This window comes from Porites lutea, chromosome 1, assembly GCF_958299795.1.
Source record: "Porites lutea chromosome 1, jaPorLute2.1, whole genome shotgun sequence".
NCBI lineage: Eukaryota > Metazoa > Cnidaria > Anthozoa > Scleractinia > Poritidae > Porites > Porites lutea.
This window is the reverse complement of record NC_133201.1, coordinates 49,440,576-49,468,145: the sequence shown is the minus strand read 5'-3', so window position 1 is coordinate 49,468,145 and position 27,570 is coordinate 49,440,576. Positions and strand designations below refer to the sequence as shown.

General features: G+C 38.5%; 1 protein-coding gene across 1 annotated transcript; it reads left to right on the top strand.

The window, feature by feature from the left end:
- The first annotated feature begins 18,761 nt into the window (after positions 1–18,761).
- Positions 18,762–20,602, top strand: LOC140931465 (cardioacceleratory peptide receptor-like). The gene is made up of 2 exons (XM_073381281.1): positions 18,762–18,967; positions 19,891–20,602. The coding sequence occupies exons 1-2, from the start codon at positions 18,762–18,764 to the stop codon at positions 20,600–20,602; spliced, it is 918 nt and encodes a 305-aa protein (XP_073237382.1).
- The last annotated feature ends 6,968 nt before the right edge of the window (positions 20,603–27,570 follow it).

The following is a 27,570-nucleotide window of genomic DNA, read 5'->3' as shown; positions in this document are numbered from 1 at the left end:
CGCTATATTTCATACTAGGTATTCGGTTCGAGAACGTTCCTCTAGAGCCAGGGTAGTGCTTGCGAGGATTATGTAGTAACGGTCAAGCTGACCATGCGAACTTTCCAGCTTATCATATGGCGCCGCATATAAACGTTTTTAGGATTTGTGAAGCAGTTAAACGGGTGTCAAATTTTGGGCCAGAAGCTTTGAAAAGAGTGGGAAGGTTGGCGATGACTTTTCTACATTTGCAGTACCAAAAATGTTTTTCCAAAACAAAAAAACAAATTATTCCAGCATGTAAGTTTAAAAAATAACTTAATTCCTATGCGAGATGAAATAAACCATGGTCATAAATTAAGGTCTAGCTCCTGTCTTTAATCACGGTAGCGGAATGAACGAGTTTAAAGGACAGGGTTTAACCCGTTAACTCCCACGAGTGACCAACATCAGTTTTCTCCTAACATTATCAGTATATAATCAAGTACTAAGGTTATGAGAATTAATATATGATCAATTATAATTCATTTAAAATATTTCCCCGATTCTGATTGGCTAAAAGTACACGTTTAATTCACCATAACCAGTTACTGATGACCAAATCTGGAAGAATTTTGTGTTTAACGAGGAAATGACGTCAAAAATGCAGCCCTCTACAGGTTAAGGCACCGTTACCGAGAAGACCCGGGGACGAGGTTGAGTTGTTTTAGTTGTAAAAAAAAAAAATGGCGGACATTTCTCTCGTTTCAAGAGTAAGAACTACAGCTGAAACTAGGCGAAATAATAGCTAAAAACACGGCAAAAACAGTAAGAAGACAACTCGGAGGGCGACATCTGCTAGCCGTTTGGAGAATATTTGCGGAGCTGGACAAACCTAAACGTACAGTATCGAAGATGAACTTAACATCGATGCAGGGAAGCATGTTTCAGCTATGTTTTTAAACTAGGAATTATTTTGAATGAATAATAAAACAAATAATGAATTCTTCTTTCGTAGGATATGAAGAATTAAAAAAACACCGCGGCCTACGGCCTCGGTAGATAGTACCCTCCTCGATCTGCTTAATTCTTCATATCCTACGAAAGAAGAATTCATTAATTGCTAAATAATCAAGTAGAAAGGTTATGAGAATTAATAAATGATCACTTATAGCTTTGTGAAAAAAAAAAAAAAAAAAAAAAAAGAGAACAGTGGATATATCTAGCAACCTTTGTGGCATTACAGGTGTGGTATGCAATCCGTAATGAAAGGGTTCCCAAGTCTACCCACTAAAATAGTGGGTAAGCGGGAGGGAGGATGTGTGTATACAAGGGTGTTGTGTGTATAAAAACAGAACAAAAAAGTAAGATGTTAAGATTAGCACTGATAATGAGGGACAGGCAAGCTGTAAAGCAGCTATGTCTATCTCAAAGAAGTGCAAAAAATTTATTTAGCTAATAGTAATAAATAACTGAAATTCTAATAAGGATAGGATTAAATAAAATAAATTAGTTGAAAAGTTAAAAGAATTAGTATTGAGGGACTGGCAAACTGTCAAACAGCTCTATGTTAACCTCAAAATAGAGTTAGGATAAGTGTAAGAGGATGAGGGGTTAGAAGGTAAAAGATAATAAGAAGGATGATAGGAAGATGAAAGGGGGAAAGAGGGACCGGCAAACTGCAAAGCAGTCATGTCAACCTCTTGGAAAGTTGAAAATAAGGAAAAGAGAAGAGGAAAAAAGGAGAAAAAAATAATTAATTAATAATTATAATTACAATAAAATGAAATAAAATAAATGATAGAATGAATGAAATAAAATAAAATAAATGAATACCGTATTTATTCGATTAACCTCCCTGGGCGCTTATTAAATTTTTGGACCGTGAGAGTGGGCGCTTATTTGAGGTGGGCGCTTATTCGAGGCTGGGCGCTTATTAAATTTTCACCATTTTCAGCAAGTGAAGTATGTTCAATTTGCAACAAAAAAATAAATGCTAATAGCAAAACGTGAAGAAGTAACAAAGCAAGGTTTCTGTAAAATACTCTGAAGAAAACTGTGTCCTCGGGAAAGTCTCTTATTAGAATTTATTCACTCAAGTGGGTGGGTAGGGGTGAGTTTCATTGGGAGGAGGAGGGGGCGGACGCTTATTCAAGGCTGGGCGCTTACTAACTTTTTCTGCCTTTAGGATGGGCGCTTATTCGAGGTGGGCGCTAATTCGAGGTTGGGCGCTTATTCGAATAAATACGGTAATAAAGGAGAGACTCAGGGGTAAACAAAGGAAAAAACAATCAAAGGAATTCCTTGAATGAGTTTAATGTGTAATTTTCTCTTCAAAAATAATGATAAGTAAAAAAAAAATATGTTTGTGAAAAAATGAAAACCTAAAGTTGCTTCTGTAGTGAAAATAAATTATAATAAGTCAGATGTCTTGTTAACTGATACAGTAAAAATACTACTTGAACTTCACATAATTATTGATATATAGTCGTTCTTTAAAACTTATTGAATCACTGAAATAGTTAAAATGAGACTGAAATATATTCGCTCTTAAAAACGCAAATAATTACTGACTCTGAAGATTTTTCTTTTTATAAAAGTTAAAAATGACTCAGTAGTTTCTCTAGAAACTATAGTGACATCTGCAGAGTTGTGAAAATTGTGAATCTTAAAAGATTGGATAATACCTTAGAATAAAGTCCGAGATATTGGATAAAATATAAGATTAGAATTAAGGAAAGGAAAATGTTAAGTTCCTATAAAAAAATTTTTATTAGTAAAAGTATGGCTCTGAAGATAACCTACAGAAAATTTTAAGGAATAAAATATAAGGTGTGACAGAAATACAAATTACAAGATAAGAATCTTCACAATTATAACGAATGTAACTTGAAATATTTCAAAAATGTAATTGAAAGAGAACTTAAATGGTTAGTTGTTAGTCGTTCTTTTGTGTTCGTTGACATTAATATAAGGAATACAACTTGTAATTTTAAAAATATTTCTTATGCCTAGTTCGTTTCCTCTGCTTGCCATGAGCATTATGATCATCCAAATAATTTACAAATTGAATCCGACGCCTTTTGCGCTTCGGGCCTTGTGATGGGGTTTTTACTGTGGGAGGAGGGGTCAGGAAAGCAGGATTTAAGTGGTGGGGTGGAGCTTTCTTTTTCAGGTTTTTGTAAGATAGCAGCTTGTGTTAATTTAGGTGTTACGTTGAAGGAGTTAAGGGGAGTGGAGAATGCTGCCGTTGCTGTCGAAGAATGTTGTGTGTTTGATGTTAAGTTTGGAACACTGCTGATCATTTCTTCCTGTCGTGTTCTCGCATTTAATTGTTCTTTAAAAGCCAGGTATCTGTTTTGCAACTGAAAGTATCTCTTAGCTTTTTTATCGTCCCGAAGATCGTTCTGAGAAAGCAAGTCATCCATGTTGCCCCGTATTTCTTGCATAGCTGGAAGAAGTGGGACAGGCGAAAGATTTTGCTGCTTTAGATATTTTAAAAGCTCTTGAGGAATATTTTCTTGAAACCCTGCTTGGTTAAAAACCTTCTTCACTGGGCAGGACGTTTGTTCGCAGTCGACAATTATTTTGGGTAGTAGTTTTCAGATCAATCAACAAATAACCGAAAGGTCTTTTTACTGATTTAAAAAGAAATCAGTTTGCACGGGATACATTTGCTCGGCAAGAGTCAAGATTTGCAATTTGCACCAAATAATAGCTGTTTAAGCTTATTCTGCGACTACCTTTCCCCTGGCGAAATAGATTCTGCACGATATAAATTATGCTTAGATTGCGATGATGAGAACCACGAGTAGAGAGGTTCACAATTCGTTTGTCTTTACCAGCGTCAATCATTTGATCATCAAACACGATCAAATTCCGTTTGTTCACATCAAAATACGAATCTTGCTCCAAAGCCGTAGGAATTCCCTTGACGAATTCAATGTGTGGCATGGCGTTCCGGCAATCATGGAGGTAAAAGGATGCTCGAATTGAAGCTGCTGACATTTCTGTGAAAACGGAACTGTTTGAAATGGGGTGAGACCAACATTGCGGTGTTTAGACATCACGTGCCTTTGCATGCTATCCTTTCTACTAAATGATTTTTCACAAACGGAACAGAACCAACTCATGTCTACTCCTTAGACTGAGAAAATGGTAGTATGTTGCTCATTTATATAGTTTTGAAGGCCATAAAATTCTATAGTTTTTGTCCACCACCACCACATTTCTATTGTTTTCCTCTACTGCCACCACCACCACATTTCTATTGTTTTCCTCTACCATCACCACCACCATCACATTTACTATTTTGTTCCTCCAGACGGTCAATAAAAGACTGCAAACTGCTATCATAAGTTCAGTTTGTCGCAATGTCTCAAGTTGTAAAGAAGAATCGTGGATTTCTTTAATTCTTAGCTGTTTGTCCAGCTCATCAGCGACAGTTTCTTTTACGGACAGCCAGTCCGCAACAACTACATGCATTAGTCCAAGTCTTACACAATATACTTAAGGAATACATTCTTATCCCCGAAGAAAATAAGCGGAACGTGTTGCCATATGAGGATGCTCTAGTAAACCTAGCAGAAACAAATGTCCGTTACAAAAAAAAGAAGCGAATCCTTGTGCAAGAGGGTGACGGTTTTATTCAAAACCTATTGGTACCTGCTGTTACAAGCCTAGGATTTTTGATGCTATAAAAGAGAAAACGAAACTATAAGTTACTCATTTGAAGCTCACCTTCCATCAACGCTTTCCAAACTAAAATGTGTTTTTCCAAACTTGCAATTTTCCGTCAGCCTCATGGAAATTCCTTTGTGTCTGTTCTTCACTCATTGTAGATCTTGTATTCCCAACAACAACAAAACTGATGCAGTAAAAAATGTATTTATTCAGAAGCTAAATTTTACAGGCAGTATTATTCATAAGTAAACACTCTGCATGAACAAAACGCAAAAATTTTGCATTCGATAAAATGAACACAAAATACCTAAAAATCACTGCATCAAGCTAAGATGCAAAAATTTTGCATCTGGGAAACTGGATACAAAATAGCTAAAATCGACCGTATCAAGCTACGATGCAAAAATTCTACATCTGGAAACTGGATACAAAATACCTAAAATCGACTGCATAAAGCTAAGATGCAAAAATTCTGCGTCTGGAAACTGGATACAAAATACCTAAAATCGACTGCATCAAGCTACAGTCTCAGTCAAAATTGCTGGGACACTTTTGTGACTTCTCATCCCCCCAATGTTGGTGTGCACGATTTGGTGAGTGAATCGCAATAAACAGCATTGGGAGGGAAAAGGAAAGCACAAGAAGGGAAAAAAACAGTGTTTGCTTCAAGTGTCCCAACTACAGCTGTATTTTTGTCTGGGACTGTAGGTTTATCACTTGAATGACTCTGAGAAGAAAAAAAAAGAAAGGAAGAAAAACAAGATTTTTAAAATTTAACATACATAAAAAAGGCCAGGGTTGTTATTAAGATTTTCGAATTGCCGGCTAAATACAACAAGTAGGGTTTTGGTTCAATTTTTCGTCTATTTTCCTATGAAAGTATCCGGGGGAAATCCCCGACCCCCGCCTCTTAATGACAGCCCTGTTTTACTATTGTTCTTTTCAAAAAATTGTACATAGTTTGGCAAGCCCACAAGGAAGGGCTAATCATTTTAAGTCTGACAGCTCAATTAAAAAACCATAGCTGTACCTTGAAAATTACAACAGAACCTTCCCATGGCATGTAAGAATAATTCTGATAAAACATCCCACACTTCCCTGAAGCATTACAATACACTTGTAGCACTTTGGCTGTGTGTGATCATGCAGCTGCTCTGCATTTAACAAACCAGCCACTCTGTTATGTTATAAACAGCATCCAGCACAAAGGAAATGAACTCTTTACTTATATTTTGAATTCAATTTTGCATTGCCTCTTGTATTTCTGTCTAGGAAAAAGCATAAAAACAAAAACAAATGTCAATAAAGCCCAGTAACAAAAACAACATGTGAAAATCAAATGACATAACATAATAATATTCCTTTAATAATTGTCAAATGCACGTTAAATTTTTTCAATAAATTATCTTTGCATACAGTATATTTACCAGCAAAAAAAAACAGACACATTTAACACAGTTAAACTGAAAATAGGTCTCAGGTACCCTTTAAGAAATACGCTTGTAGTAGAAGGCAAAAGTTTCAGGGAACAAACCAAAAAAAGCTGAGAGTTTTGGGTACAATGTATTTTGAGATGCAATTATAAATATCAGAAAACATTACCAAAGTATGCTAGTTCATAAATATGGAAAAAAGATATGATACTTAGGAAAGAAAAATCCAAATTTTATGTTAAACTATTCAGACCTAGCTCTTCGAATGGGAATGGGAGTGATGCCATCTGTCTTGTCAGATGGGCAGCGTTGTTTCAGATGTGTTTTTAGCTGAAGCTGGAAATACACACCGTAAAATTCCGAAAATAAGCCCCTCCGTGTATAAGCCCTTCCAAAATGATATAAGCCCCCCAAGCTGGTAATGCAAGAAAAATAAAAACTTTCGTTAAACCACCCCTACAAATATAAGCCCCTTTGGGGCTTGTACTTGGAAAATTGCCCTAAAATACAAAGTAACACAAAGCAAAAAAGGTAAATTTAGTAGAGACGGCTGTTTTCGCAGGCTAAAGTTTACAGCGGGGAATTCGAGTTTAACCCTCGAGCGTATAAGAGCGGGAGGGGGGGGGGGGGGGGCTAGTTTCCACCCCCTCTAAGGTTTCTTGGAGTTTTTCCCTGGACGATAAAACATCAAAATCTGACGTTTTCAGTAGCTATTCGTTTATCCTTCCCGCGCATTTTGAGACAAGTTTAGTGATGTTGTTTTTATAATGAATTTAGCGAAATGAAGCTCTGCAGAATTTTTGCATCCAGATTTTGAAAGTGTCAAAGTTGAAATGCAGAATTTCTGCATTACCTATTTGTTGTTGATTTTTTGATGAATTTAGCGGAAAAATGGCTCTGCAGAATTTTTGCATCCAGATTTTGTAAGTGTCAAAGTTGAAATGCAGAATTTCTGCATTATCTATTTGTCGTTGATTTTTTGATGAATTTAGCGGAAAAATGGCTCTGCAGAATTTGTGCATCCAGATTTTGTAAGTGTCAAAGTTGAAATGCAGAATTCCTGCATTATCCATTTGTTGTTGATTTTTTAATGAATTTAGCAGAAATATGGAAATGCAAAATTTTTGCATCTAGATTTCTAAGTTCAAATGCAGAATTTGTGCATGATCCATTTTTTGTTGTTGATTTTGTAATGAATTTAGCGGGAAAATGGCTATGCAGAATTTTGGCATGTAGTCTCCAGGTTAAAATGCAGAATTTCTGCATCATTCATATTTGTTACAATTACTTTCTTTGATTTTTTCTGCAGTAATTAGTCCTTAATAAGACAACACTGTTTTCGCACTGCAATATTTTAGGCCTTTTTTGACTTCGTACATTATCGTCATTTCTAACTGTAGATTTTTAGTGTAAAACTCTACTCAAAATAAATATGGGTTATTTCAACAACAATGACTCCGTTGTATTTACTGTGTATTCGAATGGTATTACTCCAGGGGCACCCAACGTCAATTTTCGGAAAATATCTGTTCGGAAGACGATTTGAGATCTAGAATTTTCGGAACATTTGTTGTAAAGTTTCTTGCTCGCCTGCTTCTCCTAGGATTTTCTAAAATCTAAAAAATGGTATAATTGCCCATTGTTAACGGATTTTTACCCTAAAAAGGTCACCTAGAATTTTCGGGAGCCTTTTTTCTGGCTGAAATTTCGAAAAGGTAAGTTTCGATCCCTATAATTTTTGGATCACTAGACTTTCAGCTAGGAAATCCGAACCGATGAAAAATTTGAGGGGGACAAAAATATGCCTATATCTACCGTTTAAATACTAAGATATGTTTAACAATGCTATGTTTAAGCAGTTTTGAACTATATTCTCGTTGGGTGCCCCTGTTACTCTGGCTTCTTGTAAGAGTGCAGTCATGATAATAACCTTTTGGCGGAAATCGTGTTTTTTCCCGAGGGAAGTAAGTTTTTCTGACGGAATTTTGAAGTTTGGAAAAACACATTTTAGTTTGGAACGCGTTATCTGTACTTATTGCGATGAAGAGGAAGATAGACTTGGTTGATGAAGAGCACGAGAGCGAGGATGAAGAAAACGAAAGTTCTAGTGATGAAGGCGAGGATGAAGAACCAAGAATAAAAGATGTTTTGAGTCATCTTTCCCAAGCGGTTTCGGTAAAGCGTGCTTCTGAATGGCCGCTTCCAAAGATATTTTATTCTGGACTCCCCGCGGACAATTACTTCGAAATAAACGTATAATTCTCGTCACAAACATCGCCGAGCTATTTGAGTATGTGTTAATTACTACCTCGTAACGATGACGTAACCAAACCTCGTGCGCTGAATGCGTTTCTAGATGGACTTGCGGAGTTAGGAATCGATAAGGGTTTAATCACGATCAAAAAGTTGCTAAGCGATTTAATAGAAAAAGAAAAAGACTACCGAAATAACGAAAGTACTTTCGAGAAGGAGAGCAATGTAGAAAGTTCATCGGATAGAGAGGAAGAGGGGGAGGAGATAGCTTCCGTGAATGGCAGTAAAGATGAAGACACCCAAGGAAGCGACAACGACACTGAAAACGATAGTGAGGAAACAGAAAATCGTAGCCCTGAAACGTCCACCACCATTCACTCTGAAAATCTCTGTGAACATTGCGAGAACTCTCATGTGTACGGGACATTGATCATGAAATGTCCTAAATGCTTTTGCACGATTACTACAAAATTTTTCCTATATGCGATCACCAGATCCTCTAGGAGTCAGAGAAATTACATCAAATAGGGCTTTCTTCGGTGTCACGATTGTTGGAGCAATTACACACAAAAACGCCAAGACGTTGGAAACCAATTTTTATTCCCCTTCTAAAGAGGAGAACGAAGAAGAGGATTAATTCCTATCCCTTTTAAATCGCTGTGTATTTGACCCTTTTTGTCACTGGTTTTCAATAAAGTTTTTAAAACTGTATCTCGTGTTTGTCAATTTATTTGTCGCGTGTTTTAATTGATCCTTGTTAAGTTATTAAGGTGACTCGACCCAGTTTTTTTTGGGGGGTACCATCCTACTTTGAAGCTCTCTGGTATCCCCACCTTTACTTTTATCGTAAGTCTAACACATAGAATGGATAACATATAGATCAATCTACAATATAACATAAAATTTTTGGCGATCGGAGTAAATGTCACGTGGTTATAATGCCACGCCCCTTTGAGGTCTGAGTCGAAAATCTGCTGTTGCCGGCATTTTTTCGTGAAAATCTCTCGGCTACACATAATGCGCATTAGTGCCTTGCGCTGAACAGAGTTTCATCAAAATCGCAAAGACCCAATTCGAGAAATTCAGCTGTTTCCAAATTTAGGTCATAATTTATGCGAAAATGATAAGCAAACTTTACACGGATTATATCTAATAAACTATGAGATTCATCTCTTTATTTTGGGTATCGTTATAACAGATGGGTCCTTGCAAGTCAGCATAACGCTTTAGGGCCTTGTAAATGCGCGCGATTTCAAGCAAAGCAAACTTATAGAAATTATAGTTTTCGCTATTTGTTGACGTTTGTCAGCGTTTAAGAGTCCTTCTCACGAAAAAAGCATTTTCTTAAAAATTCGTAGTTTTTTTTCCTTCAAATTTTTTCAGGGCCACATTTGATTAACTAACTACCCGGACTCTGAATTTCATGGTCATTGAAAAACTGTGACATTATCTTCTATAAGCCCAAACTTGAGTAAACATTGAAGATTTTTAGCGTTTTGGCTGAGTTTGTGCTTTAGGAGTTGTCTATTGTTTCTAGTCTGTCATTATACAGCATTCTTGTTCAGCACGCGTGCAATGACCACGCTTGGCTGACTTCCGAATGCTCACCGAGATATTCCCGTCACGACTTGGTTTAGTTATTGGCTTGCATTAAACCTATGAAAAAATGATATTTTTTTTAATAGTAAGTAGATCTAGTGTGTAGCACTTCTTGATTTTTTTGCAAAGGCACAAGAAGCACAAGAATTGATTAAAAATTGTGACTTAAACCTCTATGTATCACGCGATGGCCTGTCTCACTGTACCAAAATTATTATATCTCGGTGAGCATTCGGAAGTCAGCCAAGCGCGGTCTTTGCACGCGTGCTGAACAAGAATGCTGTATAATGACAGACTAGAAACAATAGACAACTCCCAAAGCACAAACTCAGCCAAAACGCTAAAAATCTTCAATGTTTACTCAAGTTTGGGCTTATAGAAGATAATGTCACAGTTTTTCAATGACCATGAAATTCAGAGTCCGGGTAGTTAGTTAATCAATTGTGGCCCTGAAAAAATTTGAAGGAAAAAAAACTACGAATTTTTAAGAAAATGCTTTTTTCGTGAGAAGGACTCTTAAACGCTGACAAACGTCAACAAATAGCGAAAACTATAATTTCTATAAGTTTGCTTTGCTTGAAATCGCGCGCATTTACAAGGCCCTAAAGCGTTATGCTGACTTGCAAGGACCCATCTGTTATAACGATACCCAAAATAAAGAGATGAATCTCATAGTTTATTAGATATAATCCGTGTAAAGTTTGCTTATCATTTTCGCATAAATTATGACCTAAATTTGGAAACAGCTGAATTTCTCGAATTGGGTCTTTGCGATTTTGATGAAACTCTGTTCAGGGCAAGGCACTAATGCGCACTATGTGTAGCCGAGAGATTTTCACGAAAAATTGCCGGCAACAGCAGATTTTCGACTCAGACCTCAAAGGGGCGTGGCATTATAACCACGTGACATTTACTCCGATCGCCAAAAATTTTATGTTATATTGTAGATTGATCTATATGTTATCCATTCTATGTGTTAGACTTACGATAAAAGTAAAGGTAAGGATACCAGAGAGCTTCAAAGTAGGATGGTATCCCCCCCAAAAAAACTGGGTCGAGTCACCTTAATTCTTTGCGTTTTTATGACAATAAGTCAAGTTTCTCCCTTGGGGTTTTTACTGTGGAGCCAATTTGTATGCAACTGTGGGCTTGTTAACCCGCATAATTAACTGACTAACGGCGCGTGAATTGGCAAGACCATAAGCTCATCAAGCGCTTCAATAGTTAGTCGTTTCCTCGAGATAGAACGGAGAGAACGCTTTTGTAATGGTGAGTCAAAATTGAAATAGAGAGTTTTCAGCTCCACTTTGTGTATTTGTGTGTATGTGTTTTGTTTATATATCCGATTTTAAGCGCTAAATAAGAAGACGTGTGTTGCTAGGCGATTGCACTTCTTATTCCTATTCTTTAATTTAGTAGAGTAGAATGGAGTTTATTTTAGAACCAAAAGAGTTAGGGTTTACTTTAGAACCACCTCTTGTTTTTTTATAGAATCTTTATACCCTGTGCAATACTTTCTACAGAGTCAGGTAAACAAAGGTTGACATTTTTGCTTGATAGGCAGTTTTTCGTTTCGCTGCGCTTCAACCTCGTTTTCATAATTTGCCCGAAAAATTAGTGCGATTTCGCATTCGCCTAATCTGCTTTTTCCTTCTTTTGAAGTAGAGATTTTTCAGTTAACCTTTGTGCGTTGCTTTGGTTTATAACCGATTTTGAGCGAAAATAATTTAATGATTAAAGATTTTTCAGTTAGTATAATCTGCAAAGATAGCACGTTCAAAATTTGCCAAACACAAGACTATAGCAAATAGATGATTATGTCAAAAAAATCACTTTTTTATTTATGGATAATGAGTCTCAACACTTTTTGATGACATCAACCTAGGATATTCTGACGTCACTTGCTCCTTGCCTACTGAAAATAAACTATGACATCATCCTATCTTAATGAGATGTATGACGTCATCGAAGTTAATGAAATTCCCCCGCAAAAAAACGGCCTAACCGGTCTCTCCCCAACTACTGACCGGAAGTGAGTTACAGTGTACTGCGCAAGCGCGACCAGTAAATTTCGTCGTCGTTGTGTCCTGGACGACGCCAGACAAAGTAGAATCGCGTCGTCCTGCAATCCACAAGCTTCGGCAGGTATAAATCCACCGTTTTAATGCGATTTTTGAAGTCCTTTGCATTTTCTTATCCTCGTAAATCCAGGTATCGTAAGGTTCCTTTTTTCTCCTAACAAGCAATGCTGATGGGGACCTTTCGCGTGGAGGAACGTCTGCGACTCAACGACAGAAATTCCATACTGATGACGTAAAATCTGTCCGGAATCCGGTCAGAAGCGCTGATTGGTTGACGGAGTAGTTAAATTGTTTTAGCTATTGTTTACCAATGACAGACAAAAGACAAAAGGCCACAAAGGTAAAATGTAAACGCAAAGAATCCCTAACAAAATAGTCAATATTTGTGGAATATAGTCTTCCCGAGAAGAAGCTTTTGCGTTTTACTGGAGCTCGTTGGCAGGTGAACACAACACTTTACCAAAATCGACCAGAAGACACGTAAAATTGGACAAATTTGTATTTGGAACCCCATGACTACTGGATTTATTATGCAGAGGCGGATCCAGGGGGAGGGTTGAGGGGGTTGCAACCCCCCCTTTGGAAAGTTTTCAAACTTGTCTGGCTATCCCTTTTTCATGCCCAAAATAATATTATTTGTTATAATGTTAGTTCCAGTCCAATCGATCGTTACAAGAAGACTATAGCTATTCCTTTTCTTGATTCCTTAATCATCCAAATGCAAGGTCGATTTTCTGACGAACATCGCCACGCCAGCCATCTGCTCTATGTCGTGCCATCGATTATAGTAAATAAGGCACTGCAGCAGGATGATGAAGTAGAAGGCATGCTGTTCTGGGAGAAAGATATTCCATTTCTCAAATCCCTTGGAAATTAGGTACTAAGTAGATGGAAAACACTCTGGCAGTCAACAGATAGGGAGCTTCCAAACAACCTTATATTAGCACCTGGTGTTTGCGATGAAGATGCTTTTCCAAATATCTGTCGCCTTCTGGTCATTGCCTACACCCTACCGATCACAAACGCAGAAGCTGAGCCGTCGGTTTCACTGATGATGGATGAAATGAATCAAGAACTGCTCTAGGTCAACAACGCCTGAAGAGCGATTCTCTGATCTCCCAGTAGATCGCAATATACTACTCCAAGAGATTCGAGGAAGACGAGATATCCCTGCAAGTCTTTTTAAAGGCTCATCCAAGAAGGCTCTTTCAAGCTAGTCTGTTTGACAAACAACTATCGTTGTTGCACTGTACTCTTAGTCCTTAATAATAGTGTCTCAAATTAGACAAATTTATACCTCTTCAATCAAAATGCCGAAAATCTATGTATTCAAACATTAGCCCCCAACTCCCCCTCCCCCATTTCTTGGCCCAGGGACGTTTGCCTTGAACTCTCATACTCACAACCCCCTCTTTGAAAATAATCCTGGATCCGCCGCTGTTATGTAAACATTGGTTTGCGTCATCAGTATGGAATTTTTGCCGCTGAGTCGCAGACATAAATAAATAAAATAAATAACTTTAATAGTAACATCCTCGTGAGGTTTTTCAGGAACTATTTACAAACTATTTCCAATTTATAAAAGCAAAAATGACAATAAAAACTCGAAATCACAATTTATGCTGGTATTTTACTAAAATCTAAAGCTTATGAAGGAAATGTCTGCCTCAATAGTGTGTCTTTCAGGGTGCGTTTGAAAGATGCCAATGAGGCACTTTGCCTAAGTTCATTATTCAAGTTATTCCATATGTAGGCCCCTCTGTAGGAAAATGTGCGCTGGCCTACATTCCTCCTCGCGAAACGTCCCGGGCGGCAAAGAGCGAGGAGAAACGGATGTTTTCGCAGGCTATTAAGTGGGCAGAAAAAATTAAACATATCAGTGTTGGCTTGTTGAGTCAGAGTTTACTAAACCCTACAGAAAATGTTTTTACGAATATTGAACGAAAGAAACGGGCGCGCGTCGATGTTCAAAGGTCGTTCTGCACTTTGAACATGACAAGCGGCACGGATCGATTTGTACCGCATCTTAAATTTTTTTCTCTCAGATAGAATGGTTTATTAGGTACAGTTTTTAGGAGAAACTGTCAATGCTTTTCTGACAGGCGTAGAGCGCGGTTGGCGATAAGTAGTAATTTATTTTTGCATAAAAACGGAAGTTGCTGTATTGACCAGTATGCAAATTTAAATATTTTTACGGTTTTTGGCTGTTGTGTCTGCTTGGCCAAAACATAACTTATGATTGTTTTCTTCCCTTTACATAAGATAACGAAATATCAAAGGAAAAGATATGATCGTTCTGATCGTTTTTATTGTTTTAAAAAAAATTAAAAACACGGAAAGAAGAGTTGGTTTACGCTTCGACCATATCCACGAAAATCTTAATTATCCCAAAAGATTCACTGATAATGTAGAAGAGAAAATTAAAGATGACTTATTTTTTATTAAAACAATAGGCTTGGGGCCGCGGCAGTTTCACTGGGCGTGATCCATTCAACCAAAATTCCAACCGGTCCGACCGGGAAAATTGGTCCACCTCAAAAGCTTTTTTCGAAACTTTTCCGGTTGGACCGAACCGATCCATTGAGTTTTGGACCGCAGGGGCGGATCCAGGATTTTTTTTAGGAGGGGGTGCACTCGTCTCTTGCTCTACTTCAACACCAATAAACCACATTTTTTTTTTTGCAGAATACCAGTTGTATAGAAAACCGCAGGTCATCTCAGGGGGGGGGGGGGGGGGGGTGCGCACCCCCTGCACCCTCCCCCTAGATCCGCCCCTGGACCGAAATCTCTGGAAATTTTGGTGGAATGGATCGCGCCCACTGTTTCTCGCAATTTTTCACTGGGACTTGAGTTCGATCTGGCGCGTAAACTCCGTCACTTAATATTTCATGCCGCATTGATTCACCTTTCGAAAATTTATTTTCAAGTTTAATTTTACTGGTAAAAAGCACAGTTTTCCTATGTTTGACCCAAACATCTTAATGAAGTTTACGTAAACCTGCTGAAATTTTTGCTTTTCCCTCTTTAAAACCTGAACAATAATTCGGCGGCATTGCTAACGTTTTTGGTTTTAAATCTGAATGGCACGAAAACTTTTATGGGTTTCATAAGACAACATGCGTTGTTTTTGTTGCACCCAAAAGCTAAAATTACCAAGTTTGGTGATAAGCAGGCCAGTAAGATTCGTGTGCGTACAAAATACTTCTTCATCAGATGTATTGGAAGCCTGGGCACCCCAGCTGGAATGGTTGGGAGCCCGAAGGGCTCCCCGAAATTTCATTCGGGCGACCAACTTTGAGGTCTGGGCGCCTTAGTTAGAATGCTTGGGCCTGAAATTTTCCTTAGGGCACAGCCTTGAAGTGATAAATTTATTTGTACGTATCTAGGTAAGGCAAATCATATATCTTAATTATTGAGGAAATAAACTTTATATGGAAAACAGCTATCACATCAGAATGTCTCTTTTTCCAAATCTAAACTCTGACAGACACTCAGACTCGGTCTTCTCACTCAGGTTGCAAGTTGAATAATCTTCGTACGGAAAGCAGGTGTTTTCCCACTCGAAAAGGTCAGACAAGGCAAAAAATTATTCATCGTCAATGAAATTAGACGTACGGCTTAAAAAATAAGATCTTGCATTGTTTTAAAAGACGCCATTGCGAAAACTTTGTGTGCGAACGAACCGTTTTACATTTGTGTTTACATTCAGTGGCGTCGTCGTCGACTTACCGACCGATTGCATTTAAGGTGATTCGACCCAGTTTTTTGGGGGGGATACCATCCTACTTTGAAGCTCTCTGGTATCCTTACCTTTAATCTTATCGTAAGTCTAACACATAGAATGGATAACATATAGATCAATCTACAATATAACATAAAATTTTTGGCGATCGGAGTAAATGTCACGTGGTTATAATGCCACGCCCCTTTGAGGTCTGAGTCGAAAATCTGCTGTTGCCGGCATTTTTTCGTGAAAATCTCTCGGCTACACATAGTGCGCATTAGTGCCTTGCGCTGAACAGAGTTTCATCAAAATCGCAAAGACCCAATTCGAGAAATTCAGCTGTTTCCAAATTTAGGTCATAATTTATGCGAAAATGATAAGCAAACTTTACACGGATTATATCTAATAAACTATGAGATTCATCTCTTTATTTTGGGTATCGTTATAACAGATGGGTCCTTGCAAGTCAGCATAACGCTTTAGGGCCTTGTAAATGCGCGCGATTTCAAGCAAAGCAAACTTATAGAAATTATAGTTTTCGCTATTTGTTGACGTTTGTCAGCGTTTAAGAGTCCTTCTCACGAAAAAAGCATTTTCTTAAAAATTCGTAGTTTTTTTTCCTTCAAATTTTTTCAGGGCCACAATTGATTAACTAACTACCCGGACTCTGAATTTCATGGTCATTGAAAAACTGTGACATTATCTTCTATAAGCCCAAACTTGAGTAAACATTGAAGATTTTTAGCGTTTTGGCTGAGTTTGTGCTTTGGGAGTTGTCTATTGTTTCTAGTCTGTCATTATACAGCATTCTTGTTCAGCACGCGTGCAAAGACCGCGCTTGGCTGACTTCCGAATGCTCACCGAGATATAATAATTTTGGTACAGTGAGACAGGCCATTGCGTGATACATAGAGGTTTAAGTCACAATTTTTAATCAATTCTTGTGCTTCTTGTGCCTTTGCAAAAAAATCAAGAAGTGCTACACACTAGATCTACTTACTATTAAAAAAAATATCATTTTTTCATAGGTTTAATGCAAGCCAATAACTAAACCAAGTCGTGACGGGAATATCTCGGTGAGCATTCGGAAGTCAGCCAAGCGTGGTCATTGCACGTGTGCTGAACAAGAATGCTGTATAATGACAGACTAGAAACAATAGACAACTCCCAAAGCACAAACTCAGCCAAAACGCTAAAAATCTTCAATGTTTACTCAAGTTTGGGCTCATAGAAGATAATGTCACAGTTTTTCAATGACCATGAAATTCAGAGTCCGGGTAGTTAGTTAATCAATTGTGGCCCTGAAAAAATTTGAAGGAAAAAAAACTACGAATTTTTAAGAAAATGCTTTTTTCGTGAGAAGGACTCTTAAACGCTGGCAAACGTCAACAAATAGCGAAAACTATAATTTCTATAAGTTTGCTTTGCTTGAAATCGCGCGCATTTACAAGGCCCTAAAGCGTTATGCTGACTTGCAAGGACCCATCTGTTATAACGATACCCAAAATAAAGAGATGAATCTCATAGTTTATTAGATATAATCCGTGTAAAGTTTGCTTATCATTTTCGCATAAATTATGACCTAAATTTGGAAACAGCTGAATTTCTCGAATTGGGTCTTTGCGATTTTGATGAAACTCTGTTCAGCGCAAGGCACTAATGCGCATTATGTGTAGCCGAGAGATTTTCACGAAAAAATGCCGGCAACAGCAGATTTTCGACTCAGACCTCAAAGGGGCGTGGCATTATAACCACGTGACATTTACTCCGATCGCCAAAAATTTTATGTTATATTGTAGATTGATCTATATGTTATCCATTCTATGTGTTAGACTTACGATAAAAGTAAAGGTGGGGATACCAGAGAGCTTCAAAGTAGGATGGTACCCCCCCAAAAAAACTGGGTCGAGTCACCTTAAGTATCCTTTTTTCCCACCGCAACTGACGTTCCCGTTCCAGTTTTTTCCCAGTCAACAGACGTCGTCGTCGTGAACTTCGTCGTGGTTTTAAGTTCCCTATTGTGTCATTGAATGAAAGTCGACGTATTAAAAAAGGCTAGAAGAAGACCAAGCATGCATTGGGTATCACCGAAAAATTTAGAAGAGTTTCCCAACTGCGAGACATTTTAATCTGTTTCTGTGATCAATTTCCTTTTTGCAAAATTTAATAATTACGTCTTCTTTTTTGGTAAATACCTTATGCATCAGTCAATGACACCTGCGCCCACCCCAGTCAAATAGCCGCCATTTTAAGCATTTTAATGTGCGATTTTTTGTTTCAATTAACGTCTTCCTTTGTAATAGCGCTAGGGTTCTAATTAAGACTTCACGCCGCGACGACATGCACCAGTTTATGGTTTTAGTATTGATATAAAATTATTGGCATTAAAATTAATAGAACGCTGTAAAGTTATACGTTATACAATTTATTGCCGTCCTTGACAGATGAGCCAATCTGCTTTTTTTTCCAGTAAAACCTTCTGTGTAGTTATATTCTGATAGGAAACCGCGTGCGTGTCAAAAGCTCGGGAATGGCCTGGGGGTTGGCAAATGCCCGGCCCCCAGGCAGTGCAAAATTTGCAATATCTCCGTGCTATCACTTTAATTTAAATAACATGAAAAAAATAAGTAAACAAAAATAGGAAACATTTCCGGCTCAAACAGTATGGTTGGAGATAGAGGAGAAGCAGCATGAAGTAGAGTGTAATCGTGAGAATACAGACCACTGGGGATTTGATGCCAACCGTCATTTTAACCAAAACAATAATTATTTTTTATTATTGACAGATACATTTAAAACGTATTCAGATCCATTTTCCTCGTAAAACGTCAAATGGAAGGAAGATTGGCTTTGCTTGAATAAATACGACGTCGTGACAGTGTTAAAACACTAATTAAACAAGTACTTTTACTACTTTAGCGTGGATAACTAGCTGCTAGCGGCATTCGCATCGACATGGCAAAAAACGACGGTAATCTTTGGATAATCTTTTTATCCTGTTTTTACTTCTTTGCCTTCGCATTTTCGATCATGGGAAATTGTTTCGTGTTATCACTTTGTTACAAAAGACGTGGATCTTCATCGCTGAGATGGTTCATAGCCAACCTCGCCATTGCCGACCTTACTTTTGCATTGCTGAGTATCTTGGACATTATAAGTTTTCTTTGGACTTGGGTTGGCGGTCAGGTAACTTGTAAGATACAATGTTTTTGGATTGAAGCATGCTATACAACTTCCATAATGACCCTAGTAGCATAGGGCGCACCGGTTAGGCCGTTTTTTGCGCAGGACTCTCATTAGCGTGCGCAGGAACAAATTAACGCCAATGACGTCATAACCTTTTGTCTTGATCTCATGAATAAAATGCGCAGGGATGCCATTAAGATAAGGCCATGTGCTATTTTTAGTTGCATATTAATAAGGGAAAAGGCAAAATAGCTCTTTTTCACACTGCAAACAATGTTTTACAATGTTTTTTCCCTCGTGGAGGGAAAACAATAGAAATGTGGCGGTGGTGGTGGTGGAGGGAAAACAATAGAAATGAGGAGGAGGAGGAGGGAAAATGGGAATAAAAAAATTGCGGAAGGAAAATAACAAAATTGTGAAAGGGAGAGGGGTAAGTAAAACATTGTTTGCAGTGTAAAAAAGAGCTATTTTGCCTTTTCCCTCATTAATATGCACGATTTGCCCGTCAAAAATCAGTGAACGGGAACTAGGACAATCACAGTAGCAGCAAATAGGACAAGAGCTAGTTTGTCTTTACCCTCATTAATATGCACGATTTGCCCACCAAAAGTCGGTGAACCGGAACTAGAACAATCACAGCAGCAGGAAATAGGACTTGCATAATTACATTACGCCTCCGTGATTTTAAGTCACGGACAAGTTTGACTTTACTCCTCAGACAGTATGAATTAACCAATAAAAACGTTTCTTATTTTCTAACTAACCAATCGAAAACGAAGACGTTTATCGACCTTAAAGTAACTAGAAATCCTAAGCCAACTAAAAATAGCACATGGCCTTATCTTAATGGCATCCCTGCGCATTTTATTCATGAGATCAAGACAAAAGGTTATGACGTCATTGGCGTTAATTTATTCCTGCGCACGCTAATGAGAGTCCTGCGCAAAAAAACGGCCTAACCGGTGTGCCCTATACTACTGACCCTGGTGCTGATCAGCTTTCGACGAATCAAGGCCGTACTCCATCCCTTCAATGCGCGGTTGAGTGATGCAGAAGGCGCGAAAAGGAAAGTGGTCGCTTTGTGGATAGGAAGCCTTGTAGTTTGTTCTCCTTTGCTTTATGCCTATCAGGTAACACTAGATTTAAGTGGTCAGATTATCTGTACAAACAAACCGTTTGGGGATTTAGGAAGACAGATTTACTACAGTATTCACACTGTTTGTTTTTTCATCGTTCCTCTAGTGTACATGATCTATGCCCAGACGGCTATTTTCCTAGCCCTCATACGCTCGAGTAGACGCGTTTTTCCTACACAAAACGCATTTGCGACGTCATACACGAATCGCCATCGCAAAGTTGCCAAAACGTTGGCCGCTCTCACTTTAGCGTTTATAATATGTTGGTCTCCTTTCATGATTGTTCGAACGCTGATGTACTTCCATTTGTTAAGCGAAGGACACGTTTGGAGAGCGTCTCAGCTTCTCGTTATGTTAAACACGGTGCTCGACCCGATCTTGTATGGAATTTACGGAGAAAACTTGAACTTTAGGCAGTATCTACGTCGAATCATCACACGTCTCACTTTCAGGCAAGCTTCAACAGGGGCAAGTGTTGTCAGGCAAAGACGAATGCACGAGCAAGGTGACAGAAAGTTCCGGTTCTACCTAAAAAATATACCATACTAAACTCACTGCTTCATACACAAGTTCGGTGTGAAAGGTTCATTCAATTTATAAACTCATTTTCATCCTTTCAATCCACGTTGCATTCTGACCTCATCATAGTGTGCTAATCCAATTCACGCACTTGCAGTAAAAGGAAAAAAGGAAATCTGCGATTTCTATGTCAAAAGAAGTTGGCAATGCCAGCTAATAGGCCCAAAGTTTACAATCCGATCCAAAACTGAGTCAGCTACCTCAAGGCCCTTTGTATATAAGCCCATCTAAAAGTAAGCGGCTACCTCTTCGTCCGATTGTTATCCGATCGAAAGGTAACCGTAAAGTCATGATTGATTATAAGGTGGATACAACAATAGCCGTTAAGTTATGAAGTGATGGCTACCGATGGTCTGTAAGATATGGTGAATCAGACTGACCACTTTTTGGCTTCAAAAAAAGAAAGCTCGAATATGGCGGCCAAAAGAAATAACGAATCTCGCTGTTGTGGAGTTCCAGACAATTTGTCCGCTAAATGCTGGAAGACACTTCTTGCTCCGTGAAAGGAAAAAATAAAACAAGCTGCAAAATTTACAAGTGTCACTTAGTTTTTGCGTTTGATCTCAGTAGATTTCGGAGGTTAAAAGAACTCCCGAATCTCCAACAGTTGTAATATACTAGAACACTGACTCTGATTGATTAATTAACTGCGCTGACGTCACAAAATCCGAAAAACACGCGTGGTTCGGGGTCGTGTGAGCAAAATACGAGCGCGAGCCATCACGCCCGCATGCGCATAATGTACAAAGCTACTGAAAACATGTGGTTTCTTTGAAGAGTACGAAAGCCATTGTTTTGAAGCCGTTTATTAGTATTATTACGGTGATATCTCGCCAGTTGAAAAAGGAGAGGTAGCGGATTCAATTTTATACCTAACACGGGATGTTTTCTTTGAAGTACTTGACTATTGTAGCTGAAATTCGAACCGTGGTGGTCACTCGTGAGGATGGCGATCGTCGGAGATGAAGACACGGTGGTTGTGCAAGGATCGCAATAAGCCCTTCATTTCCTAATCTGCTGTACACTGTTTGCAGATCTTCAAATGTCAGCCCACTTCCGAATACTTTTTCAACCTTGTTCTTCTTTAGGGATAATTTTGACGGCGACGTTTTTCTTTAAAAATCTGCGGTAGAAGATGGCGCCGATCTATAAATCGTACATCATGTCCTCAACTACACGTACAGGACCGTAGGTCTCGACGGACAACTATTGCTTTCGTCAAGGGTCAATCTGTGAGTAAAAATTATTTCTCGTTATGCAAGAACATTTTCTAGTGCATCTTGCATGTACGTTGAAGGACGTTTGAAACAAGAAAAAATACAAGGATGTTGGTTCGTCGATGGAAAGGTTCCTTCGATTAGGATGCAGGTTAAGTGGGAACCTTTTTTCTGATAAGTTTTTTAAACAATAGAGTCGGCAAAACAAAACAAAAATTACACTCCCTGTTATCTTGTCTTAAAGCCACTTCTAGAATTACTTAAATCAAATCAGATGTAAGAGAAATAAAGTGACCGAGGAGCTCCGCCAGTGTTGACAATCTTCAGTGTTTGTTCGGGAATTGGCTCGATCTTTCAGATCTTTCCACTGACCGTGAACCAAAGGCCAGAAACAGCAACATTGCTTCCTTCTGGGTTAGTGTACATACTTCTTTGTTTACTTAGTGAAGTTTCCACTCACCATTTCCTTCGACTATTTAACGTTTGTCTACTTTGAAGCGAAAGAATTGATGTCTCTGAAAACTGTTATGGAGATTGATAGTGACTTGTAACCGGTGTAACATTGTCTCCTCTCATAAATGTTTGACCTACACTTATCAAACTTTTTGCATAATGAGCTTCAACAGAAAGTTAGTAAAGTTTTTTGGGTGGAATATTTCGAAACTGAGAGGCCATGTTTGTTTTAATTGTTGCGTGGAGGTCGCGCGGATTTTAAAGCTCGCGCCATACTAGTGCTCAGGCTGCGCACGGCCAATTTACTCTAGGGAGCCACCTTAAGATAGTATTTTTGAGATTTACATCACCATGGTACCGTGTTGCGTGGCCAAGTAACGCTTCACTTCCGTATTTTTTCTTTGAGGATTTTGTAGGCAGGGTAAAAATACTATAGTATTGAGAATTTTTTGTGGTGTTGTTTTTACTTATCTGAAGTACTTTCCAAATTTAACTGGAATGGTGGTATGCCTACCCTTGATGAGTGTTTTTTTTTTCGGTTGTCACTTGACAGAAAAAATCGTTGAGATTTTACTGACCACGTGACCTGGACACGCCTTTTAGTTACCTTCGTGTACATCATGTAACACGTATAACACTTTCCACGTATTATTTTTTTAACATAAGTGTGAATACGTTCTCCTGCAGCTGGCCTGAAGATAAATATGGTAATTGGATACCTAAATGATTCACGTGACCCCTACTGTGACAAATTTCAATCAGACTTAACCTTTACAACATGCTTAAGCTCTTACCTAAGTTTCCTATCAATGTGTACATATTTACAGAGATAGACCCACCCCTTCATTTTTCCATGTAGTTTACGTGCCTTAATTGACCCAGTCCTTAATATACCCTTTCCATATTAGGTCTGTAAGCACCGCGAGGACGGCATCGAGATCGTCACAAAACAGTTGGTTTACGAGAATACGGCTCGGCACGTGCATGCTGGTACATTTCTTGAACACATATGGGCCGACTACGACGTGAACCTTCCTAATGCGAAGTAAGATCGAGAACGTGAAAGAAAAACTCCTTTTTAGTAAAATTTCACTTCTTTTGTATTGTCATCAGTCTGCATGCGGCTGCCTTTAAACTGACCTTAATTTATTCGATCCTGTTTTGCAGGAGCAGTTAAAGTTACCATCTTCGCAAACATAATCTGGCTGTTGTTAACAATCCTACTTCAATCCACTTTGCCTCCTCTACCAGGGTTCATTTTGAGGACTTGTTTTGCTGTGCTTTTTATGATTGTCCCTCCTGTCAATTACATTAGAGCATTACTCGCTATTCGTCGTCATAACGCTCAGTTGGGTGATGCAGTTACGCTCCAGATGTCAATAGTATTGCACCGCGAGAAAAGAGTTGCAGTTGACATGTGCCTTGTCGCCGGCTTGTTGTTCGCCGCTCTGCTACCAGGTCTTTTCATGTCGACTGTTCAAAAGCCATATCCTCGACTACACTCCATTCTGCTCCCTTGGAGTTTGACAATGCCGTTTATTCCGTCCGCTGCGAATCCACGTATTTACTTTGTACGTAATAAGAACATGAGAAATGCCTTTAAATCTATTATCAACACGTATTAAATGGCTCGGCCTTCTGCAGTCAACCATCAGTAGGCAATCGCTTTTACATAAGAGCTTTAACCTAGACGGATGCATTACGGAATAAGTAGCACTTACTTCGTTAACTGGTCATTTAAACCCTGTTTTATTCAGCTTGAAACATTAAGGTGTTTCGATAAAATTTTTCACCATATCGATGATATTTTCAATCGCCTTTAGACCTCAAAAAATGTCACATCACGCGTAAGCCAAACTCCTCCTTTCACAAGACTGGAAGGGGCGTTTCAAAAATCTCCAGGAGTTGAATGCAGGAGGTTTTTGTCACTGCCTTCTCACTTCGCCTCCTCCCCGATCGTTTTTTTTTTTTTTTCGTCCTCGGTTCACCTTTCGCGGGACTGAATCTGTTACTTCACGAATCAGATAAAAACACACGCTAAAAAAATCCTCGATTAGCTTTCGTGGGCTGATTACCTTCCGAAGTGATTTTCAACAGGAATTTGCTCTATTTCTCAGCGAATTCGACGCCCCCGAAGGGGGGGGGGGGGGTGTACTCCCTAGTAATCGGGTAACCGGGAATTGTCGCTGGATTGTATCGCATTTTCACTGCTCGATTGACTATAATGGAGTTGCATTTTCATAAGAGTTACTAGAATGGTGTCGTACATTTTCGGGATTTGGGGAATCAGAAAATCCAGGCAAATAGGGATTTAATAATGGGAAGATTTTTCACTTCGTTCAGTTTAACCAATGTGTCAATTGATTTCGCGATGACCTAGTTAAAAGGCCTTATAAGGTAAATGCAAAAACAGAAAGTTGCTACGTTGGAATCGCGAAAATTGCATTTTCCCGAAGGTGACTAAGATGGGGCACGAGCCCATTATGGGCTCCTGGATGGGGCTACTATTTGGCCACAGAATAGACTCAAGAGAGAATAATCTAAGCGAATCCCCCATATATGACCCTCTTTCCATGAAAATTATTTCCAAATCTATTCTTGGTTCTGTGTCACACTGCGTGGTTATTCTAAGAACGCCACCTTATTGGTCGGTTAGAGGGGCGTCATGTAATTTTAAACTTGGCGGGTAATTCATTTCACTGCCGAGAACGCACAGCAAGCGATATGACGTGCAACTTGGTATTACTATCGTCGACGAGTCAAAAGATTTATGAGTGGAATAATCTGGCCAGAGTAACTCACGAAGAGCAAAACGGTCCTGGCTTGTGGGAGTTCGCCGGAGAAAGCGGTTCCGACTTGGCGAAAACTGCTTATTGACTGTCTTCGCTACATCAGTATATAAACAACCAATATGCTATTGTTAAAAAAAGACAACTGTCTCTTCCGGCGACATCCACGCACACCCGTGAGCTGTGTTACCGTAGTTTGGATCCAACCATGGACACGTAACGAGAAAATAGGTTCAAAGTGGGTTCAAACATCAATGTTTGGCCGTCAAACATTTGAATTTTGTGAGGGCTCTAGACAAATGTGGGCACACCGCCCACTCTGAAGAATTGACCGAAACCGGAAACCACGCAGCAAAACTCTCTGGCATGCAGTTAGCGACTGTTTAACAGCTTGAAGCATCTGACCTGATTTGTCTTTGCACAGCGAAATATTCATCGCAAGTATTAGACGTTAAGAAGAAGTAATGCAGTTTGAAACTCTCAAGAACAATTCTTAAAAGCAAATGTACTGCTTCTGAACAAAAAATATTCCTGGGAAAAGAGAAAAATATCTTGCACATTTGTATAAACAATTGAAGCCAGCCACTTATTAAAGGTTTCTATGATAGACAGACAAGAATTAGAGATATCCTCAATATTCCATCACTTTGTTTATCGAACTCATTGCAATCAAATATTTTTTATTGAATAAGAACGTTGATAATTTCTGTGTTGTAATATAGCAACGTTTTTCATCTTGTTTTTCGTATATTTGCTTTACCTTTGCAGCTTCAAGCACCAACTCACTCTCAGAAATTTCTCCCCATATGTTAAAATTTGATTCTTCTTTGTCCATGTTGAGGAGTAAAATTATTTTTAAGAAAACCAAAAACAAAACAACCAGCACTGCGTGACATGTTACGTCATTTCCACGGTCTATACTCTCACAGACCATAGCTCTCGACCAATCAGCGCGCGAGGATTCGCTCAGTTATATTGAAAAATTCTTTTCAAGACCATCACTGTGATCGAATTTAATCTCTAATTTTCTCTTTTTGTTTTTAAATCAATTACACTGTGAGTGTAAATTTCTGGAATTCTTTGATTAGATTGAAGCTTATTCGTCTTACTTTTTTGGGTTCAAGTAACCAAATGTATGTAAATGGACGCATCGCTTTTAGCCTTGGCTAAATCTATATATTAAAAGTATAGAGGAGAACGTGCTTATATCGTAAGAGTACATTACGAGAAAATAAATGGTAAATTCAAAACCACTAACTGACTGTACAATAAGGCGTAGCGGCCATTATCCACTAGATGAATTCCCGTCGATCAACCGCCAATAAAACACTTGAAATAAAGCGCGGCCCTAATGCACTTTCAAGAGGTTTGTCGGAAAACAGACAATGATACAGTGTTTCAGGTGATCATACTAAGCAATATTCTTTGATTCAAAATCGATCGTGTCACGGCTTCAAATTTGATTTATATACTCAGTGGTGAGTGATAAAATTTTTACTTTTCTCGCTTTACTAGGTGCTGAAGAAATACAGTTGTTAGGAGTAGTAGTGTAGAAGGTAGAGGTCAAAGCCTTTTGGCAGTGAACGTTAGATTTGTCGAGTTAATATTTTTTTTAGACTGTTAGATAACAGTGTAGGTGGATCTCATGATTATCGAAGAAAATGAAATTTGCGAAAAGAAATTTAAAAAGCCAGTGAATGTTAGCGAAGCTCGCTTATCTATAACTCATCGAATTTAAAAGACCTTTCTTTTGAGGTTCTTTTCAAACAAAGCGATTGGAAATGTTATGTCTTGAGCTAGCCGGTAATATTACAGTTACAACATTTAGCTTGCGGCCCTTCCAGTAGTTGCTCGATACTTCCCTGTGTTTTTATCCGTTTGTTTTCCAATCAGAATTGAAAGTTTAAAGTTTAGTTTCGCGATCGGGGGACTGTGACGCATAAAAAGGCCCCTCAAAAAATTTCAAATTTCTGAGCTTATCATTTTGCGGTAAACAGCTCTATATTTCATTAAAAAAAAGACACACACACACATTTTCGGTGAACCTTCAAGAGCCGATCGAGATCAGTTTTTAACAATAAGTAGCATTCATGCTTTTTAGGATCGCAAACGTAACGACCTTTTTATTATTCACCGAACCTGAAAAATTTTGAAAGCGAAACTCCATTAATAAAACACTCAACAATTTTACAAAATTATTGCCTAAGTAGCGGCCACCAATTTTTTATTACAAAATTAGCCTCGATTCTGGCGTTCAAATTCCAAGCAGCTGGGCGTCTGTTATGTTCGTTCCGTGTGAACAGAATAACTATTTGGTCGACATTTCGTCTACTGAGTGCCGTGTGAACATAACATTTGCATAGGTCTGCATGCATTTCAGGCGTGCAGCTAGCAGCTAACTTTTGTGGACTTCCAATTCCTAGGCCAACTATCATTTGACACTTTTAACGAAAGACACACTCAACTCAACAATTCAAAA

Coding starts and splice junctions, on each gene's coding strand:
- LOC140931465 (XM_073381281.1), top strand. CDS start 18,762: ATGGGAAATTGTTTCGTGTTATCACTTTGTTACAAAAGACGTGGATCT. Junction 18,968..19,890: donor GAAGCATGCTATACAACTTC/CATAATGACCCT, acceptor GGTGTGCCCTAT/ACTACTGACCCTGGTGCTGA.